The 26,073-nt window shown below is 35.5% G+C and overlaps 1 protein-coding gene across 1 annotated transcript; it reads left to right on the plus strand.

The window, feature by feature from the left end:
- The first annotated feature begins 1,733 nt into the window (after nt 1-1,733).
- Nucleotides 1,734-5,420, plus strand: LOC114305645 (uncharacterized). The gene is made up of 3 exons (XM_082917769.1): nt 1,734-2,160; nt 3,655-3,993; nt 4,865-5,420. The coding sequence occupies exons 1-3, from the start codon at nt 1,858-1,860 to the stop codon at nt 5,369-5,371; spliced, it is 1,149 nt and encodes a 382-aa protein (XP_082773895.1). The 5' UTR covers nt 1,734-1,857; the 3' UTR covers nt 5,372-5,420.
- Nucleotides 5,421-26,073: the final 20,653 nt, after the last annotated feature.

Consider the following 26,073-nt stretch of genomic DNA (forward strand, 5'->3'; position numbering starts at 1 on the left):
AGACACGTGGTTTGTGCAAGACACGTCAACTTAGGGTTGGTATGGGTAGTGAATTGGTTTTTTAATTATTTTAGGGTTCGTTTGGGAACAGGTTAATTTAGTAATTTTTTGACTATTTAACTAAAATATGAGTTAAAAAAAATTAATATGTTTGGGATAACTTTTTGACTTTTTATAAAAATATGTACAAAAAGTGAAGAGAAAAGAGAATTTTTGATTTTTTGGTATGTGTTTTTGGTTTTTTAGTTAATTTAGTAACTTTTTGACTTTTTAACTAAAAAACAGAATTCCCAAACGAGGCCTTAGTTTGGGGTTAAAAAATTTTATTTGGGATAAATTTTATGACTTCTTTCATTTTTATAAGAAAAAAAATAAAATGATTATAAATTGAATGAAATATTTTATATTATTAAACTAAAAAAATTATTTTATTTTTTTATAACTATTTTAACCAAAAAGTTTCAAACTCACTCCTCCCAAAGAGCACTTAGTCACTACCCTCTACAAAATTATTACCAGTCCATTTTTAACCTATGCCCAATCACATCATGCCACCTTAAATTTTGGTTTTAAAATTCCAATAAGCTTGTTTGGTTTGTGCAAGACACGTCAACTTAGGCCGTTTGAGAATAAATTATTTTAATAATTTTTTAATTTTTTAATTAAAATATGAGATAAAAAATTAATATGTTTGGAATAATTTTTTGATTTTTTTTTTAAAAAATGTGTAAAAAGTAAAGAGAAAAAAAAAATCTTTAACTTTTGATATAAGTTATAAGCTTTTTAATTTTTTTTAGTAACATTTTGACTTTTTTTGACTAAAACACTTGCAAACCAAATGAGGACTAAGGCCAAGTTTGGGAAATTTCAAATAATTCATCTTTTTATCTTTTTTTCATCATCACCTCTCTATTTTTCTGCACATCTTTTCATAAAAAGACAAAAAATACACTTATTTAGGTCATCTCAAACAACCAATCGCGGCTCTTTACAAAATTATTACCGGTCCATTTTTAACCTATATCCAATCACGTCATGCCACCTTAAATTCTAGTTTTAAAATGTTAACTCGTTTGTTTTGAGTTTTCTGAATTTATTTTTTAGAAAATTAAAAAGAAAAATTCATGCTCTTTTGTTTTCATTGAATTTTTTAATATTTTGAGCAATTTTTTAAATTTTTAAATACATCTAATATTAATACGCTTAAAAAATATTATATTTATGAAAAAAATATTTAAAAAATTTACTAAATACCAAAAATACAAAAAATATAAAAAAAAAACAATACATTTTTATGTATTTTTTAATTTTTTTAAAATATATTTTTACAAATATTTTACTTTTTAGATATATCTAACTAAAGTGCATTTAAAAAAATATTAAAAAATTACTTAAAATTTTAAAAATATTCACTAAAAATAAAATTAAAAAATACAAAAAAACTTAATTTTCAAAAAAATTAAACCAAAGTGAATACTATCCTTCCTTTCATCAGCCAAATTATTTTCATAACCTCAGCAATGCCACATGTCATACTATGATTAGTTACTGTATCTCTCACCATTGAAGGACCAAATCACATATTGGGGAGTAGAGTGTCCTAAAATAAACGAACTATATCCCGCTAAAATCGTGAAGGCACGACACCTACGACCAAGGACCACCTTAGGCAAAACAAAAGTCTCCCCCTGTCTCTCTAGTCTCCAATTTGCCCCAACCAAAAAAACAGAAAAACACCCTCTTTCTCTCTCTCAAGTCCCATGCCAGCTTTGGAGGAAAGGGGAAGGTGTCCCTTTTTTTCCTGCAGCGTTCCTTCTTCTTTCTCTCTCTCTCAAAAGTGCCCTTATTTTGAAGGACATGGTCCAGTCCATGAGGAAATTGTGTCCAAATTTTGATAAAGAAGATGGGCTCGACACGGTCCTGGAGGTGCCCATACCGGAGGAGATGTTCACGAACATGGGCAATAATGCCGCCCTACGGTGGCAGAACATGCGGTCGTGGATGAGGGCTCAGCGTTCCGATAAGTCGGCTAACAATCAGGTGGCGGGAGGGTCTAGTGATCAGTTTATGCTGTTGCTTAAACTCATTGGCTCTCCTCTTATACCTTTCCAGGTCCAGACCGACCATGCCATGACTTTGCCCATTAAAGATGGCTCTATAGTAAGAACATATCATTTTTATCTACTCAGAAAATATAATAATATATGCATGCATTGAACTGAATCAATGAAATCTTAAAATCTCATAAATGATGTAAATTTAATAACATCACCACATTAATTTTGACATTTTTTAATACAAAAATACTATTTATCATCAGATTTATTTCATGTATTTATTTTAGTTTTTATGTGCATTTATATAATTTATGTAATAAAGATTATGTGTAGAACTCTCTCTGAAAATAAAAATAAAAAATAGTAAAAATTACCATATCACATGAGAAACTATATGATAGGTGAAAATTTTAATAAAATAATCTAGTGATATATAACATCCTCTTTTCTTTAATACTTACTGCATGGGTAAGAACATTTGACATTACAGTTACAATCATCACAATGTTACCAAAATCTTTTTAGGGATTTGTCGACAATAACTAATAGAAACGTGTCGAAATTTCAATTTCTCTATCTCTACGATAATGTTACACTTATCATATTTATATTTTATATTATGCTTACTATTTTATTTATTAATGCAATATTGTGTAATAAGTTTCATTACTAATAATGTTTCACACATTTGATATCTGTGAATAAAAATTAGTCATAAAACACTCATTAGATGTGTCTCCCATAATGAGCAATGTATGACGACATTGAGTCACCATCGTGAATGTTCTGTAACTGATTTCTCCATACATAAAATTACTCAGTTAGCAAACTCTTGCCTCCTAGCTATAGGTGACTCTCATTAATTGAAACCAATGCATTAATATTAAAATTTAGCAAACTCTTGCCTCCTAGCTACAGGTGACTCTCATTAATTGAAACCAATGCGTTAATATTAAAATTCCGTTTGTTTTGATGTAAAATAATTTACATTTCTTCTATTTTTAAGCGCTTAACTATAATTCTAAAAATATTTGTTTTGAAACAGTAATATGTTTTGCAATTTACCAATTGTTCCACCCTTCCCGCCCACTTTATCTACATCATATGAACACATACTATTTTCCCGTGGGAAAAAGCTTCCTACCCCCAGTTGGGGGTGACACCCAGTGAGGTGTCACCCGGGGGTTGGAAGGAAAAAACAGTTTTTTTTTTTTTTTTTTTTATTTTCGACCAGTGGGGGCGCGCCACGTCACTGGGGGCGCCACCCCCACTGGGTGTAGGGAGCATTGTTGTTTCCCGTGGGCCCATGACAATCTCTCTGTCCCCTCTCTCTCAATTAGTTTAGGTTACAGCCAAATCATCAAATTTGGAAGTCGAAAAATAACTTACGCAATTGGAATCCGTAAGTTACTTTTCAGCCACTTGATAAATATATTTTACAGAAAAAATATTTTCCCAACTTATTATGTAACAAAATATAAAAAAATGAGAAAAATATTTTTCATAAGAATATTTTAAGGTAAAACAAACCGAGTCTAATTTTTAAAAATATATATAAATGCCTGTGTTTGAATTCTTCTATTTCTGTGAACACCAGGAAGCATCAACAGCAAAATATATAGTACAACAGTATCTAGCAGCAACAGGGGGACAATCAGTTCTTAACGCAGTGAATAGCATGTATGCAGTGGGACAGGTGAAGATGGTGTCATCGGACATTCACCAAAGCGGTGACACCGTGAATGCGAAGCGCAACTGTGAAGTGGGTGGGTTTGTGCTGTGGCAGAAGAATCCGGACTTGTGGTTCCTGGAACTGGTGGTTTCCGGTTGCAAGGTGAGTGCAGGCAGTGACGGTAAGGTGGCGTGGAGTCAGTCCTCCTCTTATCCTTCTCAGGCTTCTAAAGGCCCTCCTAGACCCCTTCGCCGCTTCTTTCAGGTAAGTCTCCATATTTTTTGCCAAGTCCCAAATCTCCCAATTTCAAAAAAAAAAAAAAAAAATCATAATCACTGAACTGAACCATTAAAAATCTTGAAATTTAGTTATCTCAAGACGTTGATCTAATGAATGTAAATGTTTTGAAATGTCAAAACCTAAGACCCCAGTCCATAGAAAGTCATGCCAATGGCCTATGAGAATTTTTTTTGGAACATCAACCATTTGGCATCGGATCTTAGAGCCATTTGCTTATATCTGGAGATCATCATGTCCCAATATTTTTATTTGATCTAAAGATTATTAGAAATAGGGATGATAATTTGTCCCACTCCCACTCTGATCTTATATTCCCTGCAAAGATTAAAAAACATGGGAGAGAATGAGATTTGCTTTACTCACCCTGTTCCCAACCATACTGACCATACAATATCAGATAGTAATACTATTCAAAAAGTAACACAAATAATCCCTAACCATATTGAAAAGTAATATTATTCAAACCAACGTTCACTTAAAACTGACTGATATATCAAACATTAACTAATTGGTGCTGAACTGAGATAAAAAAATAAAAAATAAAAAAGTGTTTGACGTGTCACCTGATATATGTTATGTACAATTGTAATGTCTTATAAATAAATGAATTATTGTGAGAGAAGTATTAACTAATAGAATATATCAGCATGATGAGACTCAGCTCTGCTAAAAAAATGAGGATACAGCAAAAATGAGGATATATCAGTATGATGTATACATTTTTGTTTTTATTTTTTTGAGTCTTAATTATGTCTATGGAGACCAACTTTTACGGCAAATACCCATGCTTCATTCCTCCTAACATAAATTACTGTCAATTTGGTGATGTGAATAGGGCCTGGACCCCAGATCAACAGCCAACTTGTTCATAAACGCAGTATGCATAGGTGAAAAGTCCATCAACAATGAAGACTGCTTCATACTAAAACTAGAGACCAGTGCAGATATCCTCCAAGCACATAGTACCCCCAACACTGAAATTGTCCACCACACCATCTGGGGCTACTTCAGCCAGCGAACTGGGCTCCTAATCCAATTCCAAGACTCCAAACTAGTGAGAATGAAAGCTTCCAAGAGAGACGAGAGCGTGTTTTGGGAGACAAGTATGGAATCATTGATCGAAGATTATAGATATATCGAAGGCATCAACATAGCACACAGTGGAAAAACTACAGCAACAATTTATAGATACGGACGTGCATTGAACCATAGGGCAAAGATTGAGGAGACGTGGAAGATTGAGGAAATTGACTTCAATATATGTGGTTTGTCCATGGATTGTTTTTTACCTCCTGCTGATGTGAAGAAGGAACACGAAATTGAAGAAAATGTCATGAGCTAGTTGTATTTGGTTTTTGCAAACAAACATACAAAAAATTTTATTGGGCCAAGCTTCTCTCCTGTTCGAGATCGTGCAGGCTCACCATGGGTGCTGTTTCAAAGATCTGAACTGTTCAATGCGTAGAACTCATCAAATACTTCATTCTTGCAAAAAATCACATTAATCGGATAACGACAGCCACTTGATCAAATCATATTTCTATCAACGGTAAATAAGATTTTCAAAATAAATTGTTGACGGAAATTTGATCTGATTAATTATCTATCGATATCCAATCAACTTAAATTTTTGCAAGCATAAAATACTCGATAAGTTCTATGTATTGAACGATTCGAATTATTGAAATAGAACCTGTGGTAGACCACATGGGCCCAAACAACACGATTTAGTCCACATAGTGAACCGGAGAGAACTGATCCTTTTTATTATAAGTGAAAGTTGATCTGTATATATAGGTGCAGAAATTGAAATTTTTTTTTTTTTTTTTTTTTTTTTGTCCTTTGAAGTTCATTCATTCTTAAGAAATTTGAAGGAGCAATTTTCTTCAATACTTCCTTTAAATTTACCTTCTACACACAAAAAATAAAATAAAAAAATAAAAACCCTGTTCTGGCCGTTACTAATTGAACAAGCAAATGATCACATTGAAATTCCTTACTCTTGATAATTCTCCCCTTTTTATTTGATTGTAGTTTTTTTTTTTTTTTTTTTTGGTGAATAATATTTGATTGTGGTTGTTTCTTAGGAATGCCTTGAAATTTTCTATACTCCTTTTTCATTTCATATCTAACTAGCCTATCACCCGTTATGCACGAAATAATTATAAATATTTATATTTGTTTTAAATTTTTTTTAATATATAAATTATGTTTTTTAAGATTTTTTATAAAAATAATTTAACAATCTTATCACTAACCATAGTATATGGGAGAAATTGAAAATAATACTGCAGTAATTATACACGGATTGTATGTATAATTATTTGTATAAGGGGATTTTAAATGCTGATCAGGGGATTTTGACCACATCAATAAATGTAGGCATGTGGAAAGACATTTGGATTGAAAAAAATTAATAAATACTGATCGGAGAATTTTGACCAAATCAATAAATGTTGAGTTTTTTTTTTAAATAAAAAATTTAGAAAATTCAGAAATTAATAAATGCTGATAAGGAGATTTTAACCAAATTAATAAATGCTGAGTTTTTTTTTAAAAAAAAAAAATTTAAAAATTCAAATTGAGATATTGAAACTTTCACAGGCCTTGGGAGTTAAAAATCCCTTTTTACTTAATATATAGTACTAGCATATCACCCGTGTTATGCACGGATTGTGTTTACAATTATCTATATATGTGAATTGTGATTTTTTTTTTAAATGTCTTTTTTTTCCCCTTTTTATATTATATTAAAGTTTAATATTTTGATAATAATCATATGTGTTGGACTTTTCAATGAATTAAATGTCTTCTTTTATTATTATATTATATTAAAGTTTAATATTTTGATATTTTTTTATACTTGTTCTTAATGCATTAAAGTGTTATTATGAGAGTAAGACTTGGGAGTTGGAAGAAGTTAATAAAAACTAAGATCTTTTTTTTTAAATCAAAAAATTTAGATTAAGTGATTGGAACTCCCATAAAATTTGAATTTAAAAACCTCCATTTACTTAATATATAGTATAAATACATCATATATCATCACATCAAGGAACGAGATTGCTTTTCCAAAGCAATAAAAGAGAAATGCTCAGCAATTTGTCCACGGAAGACAAATTAAGCAAGAAATTGAAATATAATAAACTATTTTTTAGGTTGAGTTAAGAAAATGAGAAGCGGAACAATAAACATTTGCAAAAAACAAATTATATATTTTTTATTCATTTACTCATAAAAATTATTATTTATGACTTAGTTTTTCTTTTATTTTTTTGAACTTTACTTGTTTTCTCTTCAAAAATCCAAATATTACAACTTAGTTATTTTACTGTTGTTGATTTTACTTAAAATTGACTACAAAAATTGAATTATAAAATCGAATATAACCCTTGGACTAACACATTTAATGAATCTCACTTCATATGTATGGAGAGAGTCATATTTAGTTCTATATTCGAATTCTGTGTGTTTATTATTTTTTGGAACACTTACCGATAGGTTTCATATACAAAGTTCAAAACTTATTCCAAGAACAAAACATTCGCAACAATTAATCCTACATATTTTAAATTGTTATAAAAAAAATCCTACTTTTTTTTATAAAAAAATAAAATTAAAGACTACTGCTACATCCCATCCCTGCCGGACTTCCGTCAAGCGGTTACCAGAGACTGGCCACAATTTTCAACATCATCGGGAATCACTGAAGTATCGTCGAAAATTTGTTAGAGTATCGTTGGCATGTTATAAACGTCACTGGAAGTCGCCGAAATGTCTAGAACTATTGGAATAATCTTCTGTGTAAAATAAATAATGTGAAACAAATCAAACAAAAATAAATAAATTACTTAACGAATTTATTTTACCAAAATGAATAAGTACATAAATAGATCAAGTCGAGTGTGTGACACTCTGTCCTTAAGACAGATTCGCCTCGCTTCGATGCTTACAAATAAAAGGCGTCTATCTCCGAGGATACAATGATCTTTACACAGATTGTAGTAGCACTCCAAACAATCTGTACGGCGACATAGTACTTGTGTTTCATATGTTCTCAAAATTTTCTCTAAAAAACTAATATGAAGAACAATGCAAAAAGAGAGAGCAAAAACAGGAAGAGAATATGATTTCTGGATATTAGAAATACTGGAAAAGGTCTGCTTTTATAAGCAGATTAGTGACCATTCAGATTTGTCCGAACAGGTATGAAATTTAAATAAACAGATCTGTTTTTGAAATGAACAGGTATGGTTCAAACTGAACAAGTATGGTTTGAAATTGAACCTATTCGGTACACTGTTTGAATCTATCCGCTGGACTGTTTGAACCTGGACCAGAAGGGCACTGTTTTGGATAGAAAATTGAATTCAAATTTGGCGCAAAATTTGAATTAATTTGGTTCAGAAAAATTAATTTTTCGGCAAAAATTTTTGGAAAAAAATCAAATAAATTAATATTAGAATGACCCGACCCACAACCCACACCCACACCTACGCCAGGCACGGCCGGCAGGCGGCGACGCGCGCGTGAGGTGGTTTGAGCCAAAGGTCACTTTGTCTATAACTTCTCATTTCTACAAACTTGGGATGTCTCTTAGGGCCCAACCCAAGTGTTGCCATCTAAAGCTTATATACATACACAAGCTCTCTTAAAGTTTTAATGTGGGATAAGCCTAACAAGGAAACTCACATTTTATTCTTTAATTGTCCATTCCACGAATCCGAAAACGACATCAACTTCCCATTCACTCATAAATGGTTTTGACAAACCATCTTCACCGTGTAACTTGCCATGTGACAAGGAATACGTCACCTCTTTACACCCACCTCAAAATGCAACAACATAATCTAATTACAGAGAGTACAGAAATTAGAAATATTTGGCAAAGAATAGGTAGCTTTTGGCTTTGAATCTTTCCTTGTAAGACACTATCGGATTTACTAGCTAACCAGTGAACATGATGTCTTGAACTGTTCAGCCGTTTGTGTAAACCAAGACAATAGAACTCACACAGTATATCACCAGACACAGTTTAGTTCTCACTATTGTGTTCATTTTAGCCCTGAACAACTTGGTCTTTCATGAGTGCTCTAGAGAATTGTAGCCCTTCACAAATCTCATAGAACCGGCCCAGTTCACACTCATATAGGTGATTCTTATGAAGAATATCATGTCATACTCCACTAGGTATTCCTAGATATAAGAATTATTAAAAGTATTATTTAACCTAAAACGCTGCAGACATCACTATTTCATCATAGAAATGGGTAAGAATTTAACTCCCTAGTGATTCTTATGAGTCATACACAACTCGGTTGTTCCTTTGAACCTAGATCTTGGAATCTCCAGTCAACTAGGTTGGGTTGCCATTGTGGTAACTCTTATTTAATAGGTTTAAGTCTCATTCCCCTCGATGAATTCTTAACTAACTCTCTTGTTGACCCTTTGGTTAGTGAATCCGCTATGTTGTCTTTAGACTTCACATATTCAATAGAAATAATTCCATTAGAGAGTAGTTATCTCACAGAGTTATGTCGATGACGAATGTGTCGCGACTTACCGTTATACATATGCCTTTGTGCTCTACCTATTGCTGATTGACTATCACAATGTATGCATATAGCAGGCACCGATTTTGGCCACATTGGAATATCTTCAAAGAAGTAGCGAAGTCATTCTGCTTCTTCCTCAGCTTTATCTAAAGCTATGAATTCTGATTCCATAATAGACCTAGAAATGCAAGTTTGTTTGGAAGATTTCCAAGATCCAGCCGCCCCACTAAGAGTAAAGACATTCCCACTAGTGGATTTTGAGTCTCTAGTATCCGATATCCAGTTTGCATCACAGTATCCTTCAAGTACTGCTGAATATCTAGTATAATTTAGCCCAATGTTACGAGTAAATCGGAAATATCTTAGAACCTTTATAATAGCTTTCCAGTGTTCTACTCCTGGATTACTCGTATATTTACTGAATTTACTTACTACATAAACTATATATAGGCGAGTGCAGTTCATCAAGTACATTAAGCTTCTAATTATTTGGGCATACTCTAATTGTGAAATACTTTCATATACATTCTTAGAAAGAAATAAATTAACATTCACAAGTGTTCTAACAAGATGATCATCATCTTTGCTAAATTTGTCAAGTATTTTCTTAATGTAATGTGATTGTGACAAAGTATATCCTTCTGATGTTTTGATAATTTTCATACCAAGTATTACATTAGCAATCTCCATGTCTTTAATATTTATTCAACATTTTCTTGGTAGTTTTGATCATGTTATTATTACTACCTATGATGAGCATATCATCCACATAAAGATATACTATAACATAACCTTTGTTTGTGTTTTTAATATAAATACATTTGTCACATTCATTAATCTTAAATCCATTTGACATCATTGCCTTGTCAAATTTCTCATGCCATTGCTTTGGTGCTTGTTTTAAACCATATAATGATTTAATTAATTTACACACTTTCTTTTCTTTTCTTGGAATAAAAAATCCTTCTGGTTGTTCTATGTAAATTTCTTCATCTAACTCACCATTTAAGAAAGTGGTTTTCACATCTATTTAATGAATTTCTAGATTATACAAAGATGCAATGGCAATTAGCATTCTAATGGATGTTATTCTTGTAACTGGTGAGTATATGTCAAAGTAATCAAGACCTTCTTTTTGTCTATATCTTTTAACCATAAGTCTTGCCTTGTATTTGTCAATTGATCCATCCGCTTTCATTTTTCTTTTAAAAATCCACTTGTACCTAAGAGGTTTACAACCTAGTGGCAAATCCACTAATTCCTAAGTGTGATTTTGCAAGAAGGATTCAACTTCGCTGTTTATAGCTTCTTTCCATAAAGGAATCTCAGGACTGGACATAGCTTCTTTAAAAGTTAAGAACTCATTTTCTAACAAAAATGTTAGAAAATCTAGACCAAAAGATTTTTAGGTTCTAACACGTTTACTACTACGCCTAGGTGTCTCTTCCTCATTTTGATCTATTTCTTGTTCTTATTCTCAATCATGACTAGTAATAGCATCATAAGATCTTATATTGGTACTAGTCTCTTGTCCAGTTTTATTCAGAAATACATGTTCAAAGAATGATGCATTTCGAGATTCAATAATAGTATTTACATGCATTTCGGAATGTTCTGGCTTATGAATCAAAAATCGATATGCACTACTATTCTTGGCATAACCAATGAAAATGCAATCAAAGGTTTTAGGACCTATCTTAGTCTTTTTAGGACTAAGAATAGCCATTTTAGCCAAACACCCCCACACTTTTAAGTATTTTTAGGATGGTACTCTTCCATGCCACATTTCATAAGGTGTTTCATTTACTTTCTTTTGGAGTACTTTATTAAGAATATAATTAGTAGAAAGTATTGTTTCCCCCTACAAGTTATGAGGTAATCCAAAATTTATTAATATGGCATTCATCATTTCTTTTAAAGTCTTATTTTTCCTTTCAGCAATTCTATTTTGCTAAGGTGAGTAAGGAGCAGTAGTTTGATGAATTATTCCATATTCTTTACAAAACTCACCAAAAGATAATTCATATTCACCACCTCTATCACTTCTTAGTTTTTTAATTTTCTTACCAAGTAGATTTTCTACTTCATTCTTAAATTGAATGAAAGTTTCCAAAGTTTCATCATTGGTTCGAATTAAATAAACATAACTATATGTAGTATAGTCATCTATGAAAGTAATAAAATATTTTTTTCCACCTCTGGTTTGAATTGATTTAAAATTACAAATATCACTATAAATTAATTCAAGTGGCTTCGTACTTCGTTCAATTGAATGAAAAGGAGTTTTAGTTAATTTTGCGTCAATGCAAATTTCACATTTATTATTTAAATCAATGTCAAATTTAGGTAAACATTCCATGTTAATTAATCTACGCAAAGATCCATAATTAACATGTCCTAATCTACTATGCCATAAATTTGAAGACTCAAGCAAGTAAGAAGAAGATGTATTTTTATTAATAACAAAGGGTACAACAGTCATTACATTCATTTTGAAAAAGCCATCAGACATGTAACATTTTCCTACATACATCCCTTTCTGGTAAATACAAATTTGTCACTTTCAAAACTAGCCTAAACCCATTTTTACTCAACAGAGATCCGAAGATTAGATTATTACGAATGTCCGGTACATGCAGCATATTGTTGAGAGTGAGTTCCTTTCCAGATGTCATTTTCAGAATAATCTTTCCTTGTCCTTCAACTTTAGAAGTCGATGAGTTACCCATAAAAAGTTGTTCATCATTGTCCACCACAGAATAAGATTTGAACATCTTTTTGTCGGCACAAATGTGGCGAGTAGCACCAATGTCCACCCACTACTCTTTAGAATTTTCGACAAGATTTGCCTCAGAAACAACTGCAAAAAGATTTATGTCCTTAACACCATTTGAAATTTTGTCCACTTCGGTCATATTGGCTTGAGCAGGCTTCTTGTTTGATCTTCCTTTGCCTTTGTGCTTGCTACGGCAATCTTTGGCTCGATGTCCCTTTTTGTCACAAATGTAACATTTGCCATTAAACTTGTACTTCTTAGTTTTCCGTCCTTTAGAACCTTGTGCTGAACTTTCTCCAAAATACTTTCGTTTCTTTGCTTTTGAAGCATGTTCCACCACATTTGCCTTAGACTCCATTGGATGCTTACCAACTCGTTTCTCAAAATTGTGGTTGTCCTCCTCATCAATCCTCAAACATACAATTAATTCCTCTAAAGTCATTTCTTTGCGCTTGTGTTTGAGGTAGTTCTTGAATTCCTTCCAGCCTTGTGTTAATTTTTCAATTAAAGCAGCAACTTGGAAGGATTCATTGAGAGACATGCCTTCTGCATGGATGTCATGCAGAATAAGTTGGGGATCTTGAACTTGGCTGATCACAATCTTAGAATCAACCATCACAAAGACCAGAAATTTGCCTACTGCGAATTTCTTCGAGCCAACATCTTTTGCTTTGTACTTTTTCTCCAAAGACTCCCAAAGTTCATTTGCCGTCTTGATAGGACTGTAGACGTTGTATAATGTGTTGTCAAGTCCTTTAAAGATGTCGTTCTAGTAAAGGAAATCAGCATGTTTCCAAGTATCGACCGTAGCAACTACTTGCCGGTCGGTTTCATCCTCTTTCAGAGTAGAAACATCTTTATAGAGAAAATGTGCCAGGTTGAGAGTAGTAAGATAGAACAACATTTTCTGCTCCTAAGAACTTCTTTGACTTTTCACCGTGATTAACTAGCGCAGTCACAACAGGAGGAGGGGTTGGTGCAATTGCAGCCACCATACCAGTACTTGTTTGAGCATTAGTTTCAGTAGTCATGAATTCGAATTTATTTTATAAAACAAAATTAGAATTAGAATTAGAATTTGTATATTACATAGAAAATTAAACCATAAACATAGAATTTAAATTCTGTAAAAATAAAATAAACAAAAATTATAACTTTTATTTTCAATTAAATTGAAAATAAAATATTATTTAAACAAATTAATTCCACACAAGAAAAATATTTCTATAACACTTCAAAAATTAAAATACTAAAAATAGAATTTTGATTAATGAAAACTCAGAAATTATTTCTAAAAACCAAAATTAATTTCTGACCAACTTCACAAATAAATATTTTGAATTATTAATGACTACCCGTATATTACTACTAGTTGTCAAAGAAAATAAACAGTATATTACTCCTATTTGTTTTTCCAACCAAAATATTATTTTGTAAAACCACATAAAATAATTTTTGTAAGAAGAAGAAAAAAAGAAAAGGAAACAAACGAAATTTTTTGTTTAAATAGAATAATTCGAATCTATCTTAAGATTGTTGGAACAATCTTCTGTGTAAAATAAATAATATGAAACAAATCAAACAAATAAAAATAAATTACTTACCAAATTTATTTTACCGAAATGAATAAGTACATAAATAGATCAAATCGAGTGTATGACACTCTGTCCTTAAAACAAATTTGCCCCGCTTCGATGCTTACGAATAAAAGGCGTCTATCTCCAGGGATACAATGATCTTTACATAGATTATAGTAGCACTCCAAACAATCTGTACGGCAAACTAGAATCTGTGTTCTATACTCTCAGAATTTTCTCTAAAAAACTAACACGAAGAACAATGCAAAAAGAGAGAGAGAGAGAGAGAGAGAGAGAGAGAGCGCAAAAACGGGAAGAGAATATGATTTCTGGATGTTAGAAATGCTGGAAAAGGTCTGCTTTTACATACAGCTTGGTGACTATTCAGATCTGTCCGAACAGGTATGAAATTTGAATGAATAGATTTGTGTTTGAAATGAACAGGTATGGTTCAAACTGAACAAGTATGGTTTGAAATTGAACCTATTTGGTGCACTGTTTGAATTTATCCGCTGGACTGTTTGAACCTGGACTGGAATGGCACTATTTTGGACAAAAAATTGAATTCAAATTTGGCGCAAAATTTGAATTAATTTCGTTCAGAAAAATTAATTTTCCTGCAATAATTTTTTGAGAAAAAAATCAAAAAAATTAATATTAGAACCGACCTGACCGACACCCGCGGCCAACACGGCCAACCGACCTAACAAGCGACGGCGCGCGCATGTGATGGTTTGAACCAAAGGTCACTTTGTCCATAAATCCTCCTTTCTATAAACTTGGGGTGCCTGTAGACACCCCATTTTTGACCGCCCTTAAGACTTGGGCGCCTCAGATTGATCACTCGATGATGAAAGTTATGTTGTACAAACGTCCAATTTCTTCAGTAAAAAGAGCTTCAAATCCCATCCTTGCACCCCATTTTGGACCAAAACTATTCTAACCAAAACTATTTTAGACCTTAAAACCCTCTTTTTGAAAATGTTTTTTCCAAAAGTTTCTACGATGTTCCGAGGCTCGTATTTCGTTAAAAATTACACTTTTTGGTAAACAGAGTAAGCACAAAGTGAAAATAAATGGAAGAGAGATGAACTCTTTGAAAAATATTTAAAAACATCTTATTTATAGGTTTAGAGATGAAGAAAATTGGAGGAGGGGGAAGAAGTTGGGTATCAAACGTTGAGAGAGAACTGAGCAGCCTTAACTAAATCAAGCCTATCTCTTTGTACACTTAGACTTTAGTTATGAGACCACCACCACTGAAAAGTGCACTTTCGGGGTTTCAATTTAGACTCAAGAATCTCCTAAAGCCGAGTCTGGATGAGGGAGATGTGGCCGTTTGAAGTTAGGCATCCATCCGATTAAGATAGAAATGAGCAACCTTCACTAAAATAGGCATATCTCTTTGAAAACTTAGAATTTATATGTGAGGATGCCACTATTGGAAAGTAGACTTCTGGGGCTTCAATTTAGACTCAAGAATGACCTAAAAACGAGTCCGGATGAAGGAGATATGACCGTTTGAAATTGGGCCTGAAAGCAGATTTTTTTGTGGCCGGCAGGCCACTATTCGTGGACGGCAAGTGGATGGCTGGCCACCATTGGTGTCCGGCAATTCACATTCTGGCCTGTCGGCCAGTGGTGAAAAACCCAGATATTTTTAGCCAACTGTCCCCCAAAAGCTTCGGTCATTCCAGGCTTGATATTTTCGACTTGAGGGACTATTTTTCTATATATAAGGGGTCCTCCTTAATGGTTTAAGGTTAAAAAAAATTCCAAAAGTTTCAAAACTTGAAATGCTCTTTATCTCTATCTTGCAATCTATACACCATCTCTCTGCACTTCGTAAACCAATATTGGAGCCCACCTTATTGAGATTATTGAGTCCAAATTTCAGCCCTTAAGAGTGAGAACTTATTGGTTTTTGAACAAAAGTGTTATTTCTCTTCAAGAGGTATAATTTTGAGCATCTTTGCACTACTTCTTTTCGATCTTTTCTTGCTAATTTTGAACTATTTTTCAACTATTTTTATGGACTGAAGCTTGTGGTTTAAGGCTATTAAAGGTAGAGAGGTAAATTACCCTTCTTTGAACCTTGTTCTCTAAGCATTTACACTTGTTTTTATCATCTCTTCATCAAATTTTTTTGAGCTTTTTACCATTGATTTTCAGATTTTTTCAGAGGCGAAAAAAGTGGTTTTGAAGTCCCAAAAATGGAGGGTTAGCCACCCCTCATTTGGCTTGTTTATTAGCTTAAATTGCTCCACGTTTTAACTTATTGTTTTAGCTACTTTTGTCTTCATTCCAGCATATTTTTGTACTATTTTTGGATTGTCTAAACTCTGAAATTTTGGGCTAAAACTTGTGGTTTAAGGCCAATGAGGGTGGAGGGGTGGCTCACCATTCCTTCTATCTAGCTTCCAAGGCCTTTACCCTTGTGTTTCCTACCTTTGTTGTCACCTTTCTTTGAACTTTTAAATACTGAGTTTCAAAGTTATTTCAGTGGCTAAAATCATGGTTTGAAGTCCAAAATTAGAGGGGTTAGCCTCCCCTCCTTGTGTTTTGCTTACTAGCCTAACATGATCCTTATTTTAGCTTATTATTCTAGCTATTTTTGTCTTAATTCCAGCATGTTTTAGGACTTTTTTAGGACTATTTTTAAGTGTTTGTTGCATTTGAGCTTTGTTTTTGCATACTTGTAGTGTAATTGTCCTCAGGAATTTGGTGTTTTAGGCCTTAGACACCATCTTATTTGAGTTGATAATGCTTATTTATGGCTTTCTATACTTGTAATCACTCTTAATCACCTCTACAACCTCCCTTCTTTCTTGGCTTTTGTTTTTCTTTGAAAGTGATTTCAAACTACTTGTTTGTTTAAGTATGAGATTGAGATGTCATGCTTAATGGTTTAGTCCCTTTGGAGGTTCATTACCAACGGTATGATGTTACTTTCATACCTAAAGCAACTCTTGGTTTGAGCCCTTTTTCCATTAGAGGACTTAAATTCACCTTTGGACTCAATTGATTAAAGAATGGGTGGTAATCTAAAAGGAAGTAATAAAATTGAGACTAAAAAATGTGCAATATAATAATTGGTTAGGGTTCAATCGGACGTTAATTGAACCATTGAGTCTTGAGTCGTTTTATACTCATTAATGATGAAAACGGTTTAAGATTTATTGTCAACTACTTCCCTTGATCTTTCATGATAGGGAGGTGGTTTTGAGAGTCTTATTTTGTTGCATTTATTGAACTTGCACCCTTTGGTTCATAGGCCATCATGCAATGAAATTGCATCCATTGGTGGTTTGTGAACCAAGTTTACTACTCTTTTGAGCTATTTAAATGATAAGGAGGGGTAAATTGTGCAAACAAACCCTTAAGAATACACTATCTCTGCTCTATTTGCTCTCTGTTGCAGCAAGAAAGTCCAGTCACCAGTGGCCGGCGGGCCCTCTATCGGCCACCAGTGCAAAATTAAACAGTGTTCTCCTGAAGCAGAACAGAGTGAGTCTAGATGTGGAAATCAATGCAAATGATCTATTATGCAACAGAGACATTCAGCAGCAGAAACAATGCCTTTTTTGGATGGAACCTGCATTCATGCATGAGCCCTCCATCGGTCCTCGGGATCCGCGTTATAAGTATATTAGTGTTGTGCCTAAAATAACAGCTTTGTACTTAATTAGTTAGAATGGCTAATTAGTCCCGTGCTGTAATTATTTTAGTTAGCTAGATTAGTTAATTAATTCGGTTTGTAATAAATAGTTAAGTAGTTTGGCTAATTTAATTTGTTTTGTAATAATTAGCATGGCTTTAACTAGTTAGATAGTTAGTTCATTCAGACTCTCATTCATAAGAGCGTGATGTTGTAATAACGTGTATGTCTTCCAACCCCACGTCTTTCTCCCTTTTATTTACTAGCTTATGTTGGTTAGTTTAGAACATCATGTTTCTTTTAGCTTACTCCATGCTTGCATCCACTTGTATTACATGCACCGAGGCTCGGCGCATCATTCTAACAATGCATTGTCGTTTAAACTGCTTCTTTGAAAACGTACTTAGACCGTATACTATTTAATTGATTCATATGCTATACTAGTAGCTGAGCCTAGTAATGGCATGTCACATATGTTGCATTAGTCATCTTTCATAAGTTAGGATCATGCATTTTTCTAACTCTTTTATTTCTTTTGGCGCACCTCGGAGTCCTAGGTGAGCTCTTTTATGCTTTAGCATATTACATGAATGTGATTGTTGCCATGTTTAGCATGCTTGCCATGAGGCTAATTGCTTAATTGATAAACTGTTTGAATGCTTATGGATGAAGGCTAATTGCTCGAATTGGAATAATTTGAGTAATGTTCATATGCGATCACTTTTTCAAGTGGAACGTATTCGAAACAATTTTCAAAACAAAACATGAATCGAAATGTTCCAATTCTTGCAAATTAATCTATACTTGTGTGTGTGCGCATCACATAGTAATGCTAACCTAATAAACAGAACAAGAGCATATAATGTAAATAAAATTCATATCATGATTAGTGGAGGCCGATCTTTGATCGGGCGAGCGGGGGTGCTCAAATCATGACCTTCCCCTCTCATACCTAAGTTCCCGAGCCGAGGCAATCTTGGTGATGACGGACACGTGGCCTTTGGCACGAGTCATGGGTTTCCTAAATTTCTCAAAAATATTTAGGTGACGACTCTGTATCTGACAAAGCAGTCCATTTTTGGCAATTTGATTCAAAATCGATTTTCCAAGAGATTTGCCAGATTGGGACTCTTTAGTGTTTATCTATTTCACATTGTACTTATGAGATCAGATTCAGAACTACGGGAGTCCGATACTGTAGGGCTTATTCGTCTTTTCGAAAGGAGACCGAAAAAGTCGAACTACAGTTTCTGGCAACTCTGCTGCAGATTTAGAGAACTTGACTTGAAATTCATGATATGAAATTTTATCTACACTTATATTTTTCTTTGCATTGCATTTGCATTAGTACACCTAAGTCACGGTGTTTGCCATCTGTTATTCCTGGACAGTTTGCTGGAGGCTTTCCTAAAAGCTTGCCAAAAGGCTAACCGATCACGGGCTCTGCTATGATGGGAACGCAACCCTTGGATCTGGACTACTGCTGTACCGTTTAATCCTCCTTTCACTTCTCGGTGTTAGGTGTGAAAGGTATATTAGAGAGTCTTGCTGAGGTACCCTTCTGACTATTTGGCCTAGTTGCATATCGAAAAGCCATAGAGACTGTTCTAAACTAAGACAGGAAGCTCACTCGAATACAAGATTGCGTGAAACTGCTTTGTTTGAATAGTGAAACCTTGTTCCTAATGAAACTAGGACAGAGTAACCCAACCCCCTCATAGGGGTGTTTTGGCTCTATCTAACTGGTATGTGCTTTACAGTGAAACTGTACAGGAATGTGCATATTAGTTACAAAGTTGGTATCTATTTTAGGACAGAATACAACGAGGAGTACATTCATTCAGCTGTGATCATATCTATTCTAGTGAAATTGGACTGAGGTGCTGTCTGTTTTCTCTTTTGCATGGTAGGCCTCGAACCATAGCTTCAGAAGGCTCTAATATTCCCCAGGTACTCTGGACTCATGTCGACACTTTGCCAAGTCAGAAATTTACTTCAGGGGCAACCAGTGTTTGCTTCACTTTCGCCGATGGCGAGATGAATAAGGGCCAGACCGGGTTCACCAATTCCACTATTTCAATATTCACCAATTAGATTACCTTTGTTTAGCTCATCCCGAGCATCTACCCCTATCATGGCTTAGCCTCCGACAAATTTGGAGGAATTATTACTCCATTTGCAGGAAACAGTAGACTCCCTCAAGCATGACGCGACTCGTCAGGCCGAGGTTACTAGCCTACAGCAATAGCAACCGCAGCCAGCAATGGCCTCTGTATCACATGTACCCGCCGCGACTATCCCTATGTGCCTGGTACCACAGCTAATGTTGTCCCTACTCAAGATCCACAAAACGAGGCTGTTCTAATTTTCCCAGTCCAAGCAAAACCCATCTCAGCACAAACTTCCAAAGCCCCGGTGTATCAAATCGAGGCACCGTTCAAATTCGAGGTTGATCCAACCGCGCTCAAAGTCAACAAGCTGGAAAAACTGTTCAAAAAGGCACAACGGGTCACCTCTATTCCAAACATAGAGGATGGGTACACTGAATTGGCAGTTACCTCACCGGAGTGGTTCAAGATACTGCATATTGACCGCTTCGATGGCTCTGGAGATCTAATAGTGCATTTGTGTCTATTTTATGATATCCTACGACCAATGGGTTTGACCCCGAGTACAGAAGTTGTCAGCCGAACCACGTCTGGAATAGCTGTCACCTGGTATGCTAAATTGAAGGACTCTGTGAAACAGAGCTAATAGGAGTTGGCCGAATTCTTCGTTGCCCAATATTCCTACAACATGTAGATCGAGGTCACAACTCATGATCTTGAGGCAACGCATCAAGAACTAAAGAAGGACTTTTTAGAGTTTGTTATTCGATGGAGGGCAAAGGCAGCTATGATGGCAAGTAGGCCTCCAGAGAAAGAGCAAGTTCGTATAATAGTTAGAAATCTGCACGAAAGGCTATTGCAGAAAATGATAGTCCTCCCATTATCCAACTTTAAGGACCTCCATGAAATTGGGGTTCAAATTGAGGATGCCATCAGGCAAGGGATTATTGTGGAAGGTAATGAACCTATGAGGAGGGATGTTGTACGCAGATCCAATGGTAGCACAGCTGTGAAATGCTCAGAAGTAAACACTGTCACCATTCCCATCAATAGCCAAAAACCAACCACTTCAACTCGGCCCCAAGCCCAAAATCTCTATCCTTTTTACATGAGTCTCGCTCAAGCCTTGAAAATGCTACTAGAAAAATGGTACCTAGAGCTCCTAGAACCCCGACCCTTCCCAAATCCTCTTCCACCAAGACATGACGCCGCTAAATACTGTACATATCATCAATAGTACGGTCATGATACAAACTGTTACATCTGCCTCCGTCATAAGATTCAGGAGCTTATTGACGAAGAGATCATAGCTCCACCAAAAGGACCTCAGGTCACCACTAACCCATTATCGTCACACCTCAACCTAATCTATACACTACCATCTACCTACAACCCCAGCATATACATCACCTCAGCCCATTTACCCAAGCCTAAGGTGTTCATTCCAGATAGCACAAACTTGTGTATGATGGATGCACTTGAACCCCAATTATCTCAAACTCATGAGCCCACTACTTCTGAGCTAATGAGCATGATTGAAGATCTTCAGAGAACTGTGGCAGATTTAGCCTTTGGGATTTTGGCTCTATCATCGACCACATCACATGCCAGAAATTTTAAGCCAAAAGGCCCCCTAATCTTGGGGCAAGCTGCAATTGAAAATGGCCAACCATAAGCTATCTTAAGTCTGGGTGATGACATATCGACAACAACTGGGTTCTGCTCCGATATAGTAACCCAATCCCTTGGCAAAATAGAGGCAAGGGGCAAAAACAAGGCCGGGGCAAGTATTGATCCTCATGAATAGCTTCGATGGGCTATTAAGGAGTTGAAGGGCAAAAGGTTGAACAAACAGCAGTTGTTGCAAAGACTGTGGATGACACTTTTGTCGTTCAGGTTAGGGGCACTTTGAATCCAAGGCTAAACCATAAAAAGGGATGCCTGACTAGAAACACCCATTTCATCTCCAATCTTACACCCATAAGAGGTCATCAAACCCAGTCAACCCCTCTGTCAACCCTGGTAGGACTGGAAACTGTAACTTCAATCCCCTTTACATGACCTTGTCCAAAGCTCTCCAAATCCTCATAGGACAAGGCCATCTCAAACCCCTTAACCCTCGGCCTCTCCGTAATCCCTTTCCAGCCAAACAAAATGCCGCCAAGTACTGTACCTTTTTTCAACAAACCGGCCATGATACTGACGGTTTCTTTTGTCTTCGCCATAGAGTTCAAGATCTGATTGACAATAAGGTCATCATTCCACTAGGTCTTACAAAGTCTATGTGCACTGAATCAATGAACTTAGAGGATAATGTGACTATGTGATCAGGGATCAACCACCTGCTGATGGCGCTCATTTTACTCCAGATGTGGTAGATAACACGCACTTTTTAGCATTTTGAAAATGCTATTTATTTTACTTTCAGATTTGGGTATTGAGTCAGTCTTGTTGTGTTGTATTGAGTCAGTCTTGTTATGTTGTATTGAGTCAATCTTGTTGTATTGAGTCAGTCTTGTTGTGCTGGAGGTTGGTGATTTCAGGGGTGTTAACTCGAACATCACTTCCCTGTTTGTTTTTGTTTGTTTTTTCACTCTTTCTTTGCATCTGTTTTTACCTTTGAGCCAGCTGAGCCAAAAAATCTGAAGAAAACAACAGTAATTTCCACTTATTTCTCTATGCCTCTAAATCATTGCATTGACGAAAGTTTTTCAAAACTATTTTCAACACTGTGATGAAAACAAAGACGAATGAATTCCTTATGATTTGTAAAAATTTGATCAACTAAGAGGAAGAGAGGCCTGCTAAGCCCTTAATGAATGAAATCATGTCTATTAATGTGAGTACCGCGAAGGATCCTGGCTTGATCCAGATTGGTTCTACATTGTCTTCAGAAGAGCACGAGCGACTAGTCGTTTTATTAAAAGATTTCAAAAAATATTTTGCGTGGTCCTACAAAGACATGCCTGAAATTGATCTTGAGATCGTACAGCACAGGATCACTCTCGGCCTCAAGACTCGACCCCTTTGCTTTCAAACCTTGAACCTTTCAAAATGTTCAGTGATCAACCAAAATATGAGGCTTATATGGCCGGATTTGAAGAAGCCCTTGAACTAGGAGCAATAAGGTCAAATGTGATCGAAGGAAGCATGTATAGCTGGATGAGAAGCAGCCTTTGAACTGGGGGCAAAAAATGTCAAATACCCTCAAAGAGTTAAAACTGGGTCATTTCTCAACCCAATGGAGATCGACAAGAAAGCCAAATCCCAAAATTTGAAAGAATAAAATTTTTGCTGAAGGACAATCAAGTTTCTATCCACGACACTAGGGGCAAATTCAGACCCAATTGGATGGGCTCTTACATCATCAAGACTATTTAGTCAAGAACAGCAGCCATTCTCGTGGATCCAGATGACTTAGAGATCCTACGGCCAATCAATATGGACAAGTTAAACTTTTCTATCCTTGAGAGGCTTGCTGGGTCGAAAACCCTGAAGGGCGACCCAGGCAAAAGTTAGAGCAAGAAAAAGAAAAAAGAACAAAAGTGAAAAAATGGAAACAGAGAAAAAAGAAAAGAAAAAGAACAAAAATGAAAAACTAAAAAAAGAAAAAGAAGAAAATAAAAAATGAAAAGGAGAAAAGAAAAATGAAAAGAAAAAATAGAGCTCGCAAGGTTGAAAACCTGAAATGGCAGCCTTGGCAAAAGTTAGAGCGCAAAATGAGAGTGTTAATACTTGAGTGCACCTTAACCCCGGAACTACGTAAGGCCTAATTCTCATCTTTGGGGATAGATACGTAGGCAACTTCATCCTGAAGTTTGGCCCCAACCATTTTCAGCCTGCTTGTCTCATCCATATTGATTGGCTTATCCTTATTCAAACTTGGCTATCCTATCAATGTGCAAATTGGCTCAACTTCGTTCAAAATCGGTTGTCTTATTCCGTTAGAAAGATTCAGCTACAAGACAATTCAAGTTCAGATCTGAGGTTGCGCATTTTAAGAGTTAATTCCCCGTTGGTCGGGTAGTGGCTATTTGCAAACAGTTTTGAGGATTTTTAATGAAGTTGTCTAATTTTCTTAAAAATTATTCCAATTTTTTCAAAACTGGACCATTTCTTGGACCCAAAAAAAAATAATTCAATGCACACAACCTGACTTACATGATTTCAAAGCAGAAAGTTGAACAAGCATGTTAATCTAACTCTCATGTTGGTCAAAATTGTTTTAGCAGAAAGTAAAAAAATAAAAAAACAAAAAAATAGTCAAAATGATGAACTAGGGGCATAGTTGAGTTAGGTTTTCTATCTTTTTCCCGTTATCAATGCACTCGCCAGAAAGGGCACAACTGAAGCTAGCAGCAGGGGCCGACGGCTTTTTCATCCTCCAAGCAGCGAGGTATCGAACCAAGTGCGAAGCATGAACTAGAAATAGAGCAGGATATCTAACTCCCCTCATAGGGTCCACAACTTTCAACTTATCCATCAACCACACCTGGGAAGGGGTAAAAAAATAAGAGAGATTAAAGAATAGAGAGATGTGCAATGAGAGAAAAAGTGAGGAAAGTGCTTTTTAGAGAAAAAGAGATTGAGTGCTAAAGTGATACGAAAATCACAAATAAGAAATGGTGGGAAACAATACCTGGAGAAGCAGGCTTCCCATGAACTAAGAGGTCTCCCACCGGTGGTAAACATCCGAGTGTTGTCTTTGTTGTTTTTTGTTTGTCTCGATTCTTGTTTTAAGTCGTTTCAAGTGTGAATGTTTGTGTTTAGGTTGTTTTACTTTGTTTTCCTTTGTTAAGTCATTTTGACTATGGTCAGTCGTAAGCTCAATACCCAGTTAAGAACTCATTTCTCAGTTCCAATTGCAAAAATAAATTATTTTGTGCTCGAAGTGCTGTGTCATTCTCAACATAATGTGCAAAACATAATTTCTTTCTTTCAGAAATTGCAGGGTACAACCCCGATCAAAAAAGAGAGCAACCAAATAAGGAACTATCTGAAGCTACATAGGTTCCGAACGGCAAAAGCAAAAGAGAAAAGAGATAAAATTAGAGCATCTTAGTGTATTTCAACTTCAAAAAATTTCGAGATTGCATTCGGGATGCACCTTTTCCGGCCTTGTCTTTTCTCCGGAGTATGAGTGTATCTCGACCTCAAGTTCAAGCTCAAGCTCAAGCCTACTTCAAGCCAGAATGGCGATCAAAAGTACTCTCTCTGAGCACCATCCCCTGCCAGAGGCATCTTAGTTGTGTTTGCAATGAGTTCCTAGGAGACCAACTGCAACAGTGAAAACTAGAGTTCAAATGGCGATGCCTAAAACACAAAGGTTTTGAATTTCCGAGACTAAAGTCTGGTTTGAATACCTAGGGGTGTATCCCCTGCTTGAAATCTATATGGCAGCCTCATAGATTGAGACAGCATGTGTGCACCTCAATTCTGGATATTAAACCAACCTAATCTGTCACCCCGTTGGAGAATAGGAAAAGTTGTGAATATGATGAGGAAGAAAAACAGTATCCGTGGCTTCTACGTGCAGATGCTACCCCTTGTCAGCATTTAAGGGCCTTTAAACTGTGAGTTGAAGGTAAAAGTTTGAAGAACACATGGGGGAGATCCCCGTCAGAGTAGAGCGGTTCATCGCCACTCATCCCATGAGGTACTTTCTAAAGTGCCTTTTTGTTTGTTTATAGCATTTCATGTGCATCTATCGCACAATCTTATCATACTCTTTTCATCCATCGCATCGTCTCAGGACCTCTTCTCACGATTTCAGCGTAGTTAGAGTGTTTCCTTTTCCTCACACGATTTCAGCGTGTTTGGAATTTCTCTCAGTACGCGTGGAACACGCCCCTGAGTGGTTTTCTCGGGACCTCTTCTCACGTTTTCAGCGTGGCTAGAGTGTTCCCTTTTCCTCACATGATTTCAGCATGTTTAGAATTTATCTCAAGACGTGTGGAACATAACCCTGAGCAGTTCTCTTGGGACCTCTTCTCACAATTTCAATGTGGTTTGAGTGTTTTCTTCCTCACATGATTTCAGCGTGTTTGGAATTTATCTCAGGATGCGTGAAATGCGCCCCTGAGCGATTCTCTCAGGACCTCTTCTCAAGATTTTAGCGTGGTTAGAGTGTTCATTTCCTCACACGATTTCAGCGTGTTTGAAATTTATCTCAGGACGTGTTGAACGCAAGCCTGAGCAGTTTTCTTAAGACCTCTTCTCACGATTTCAGCGTGGTTAACTGTTCTTTTCCTTACACGATTTCAGCGTGTTTAGAATTTATCTCAGGACACATGGAACGCGACCCTGAGCAGTTTTCTCAGGACCTCTTCTCACGATTTTAGCGTGGTTGGAGTGTTCTTTTCCTCACACA

Source organism: Camellia sinensis, chromosome 3 (genome assembly GCF_055761805.1).
Source record: "Camellia sinensis isolate YWXY chromosome 3, ASM5576180v1, whole genome shotgun sequence".
Classification (NCBI taxonomy): Eukaryota; Viridiplantae; Streptophyta; class Magnoliopsida; order Ericales; family Theaceae; genus Camellia; species Camellia sinensis.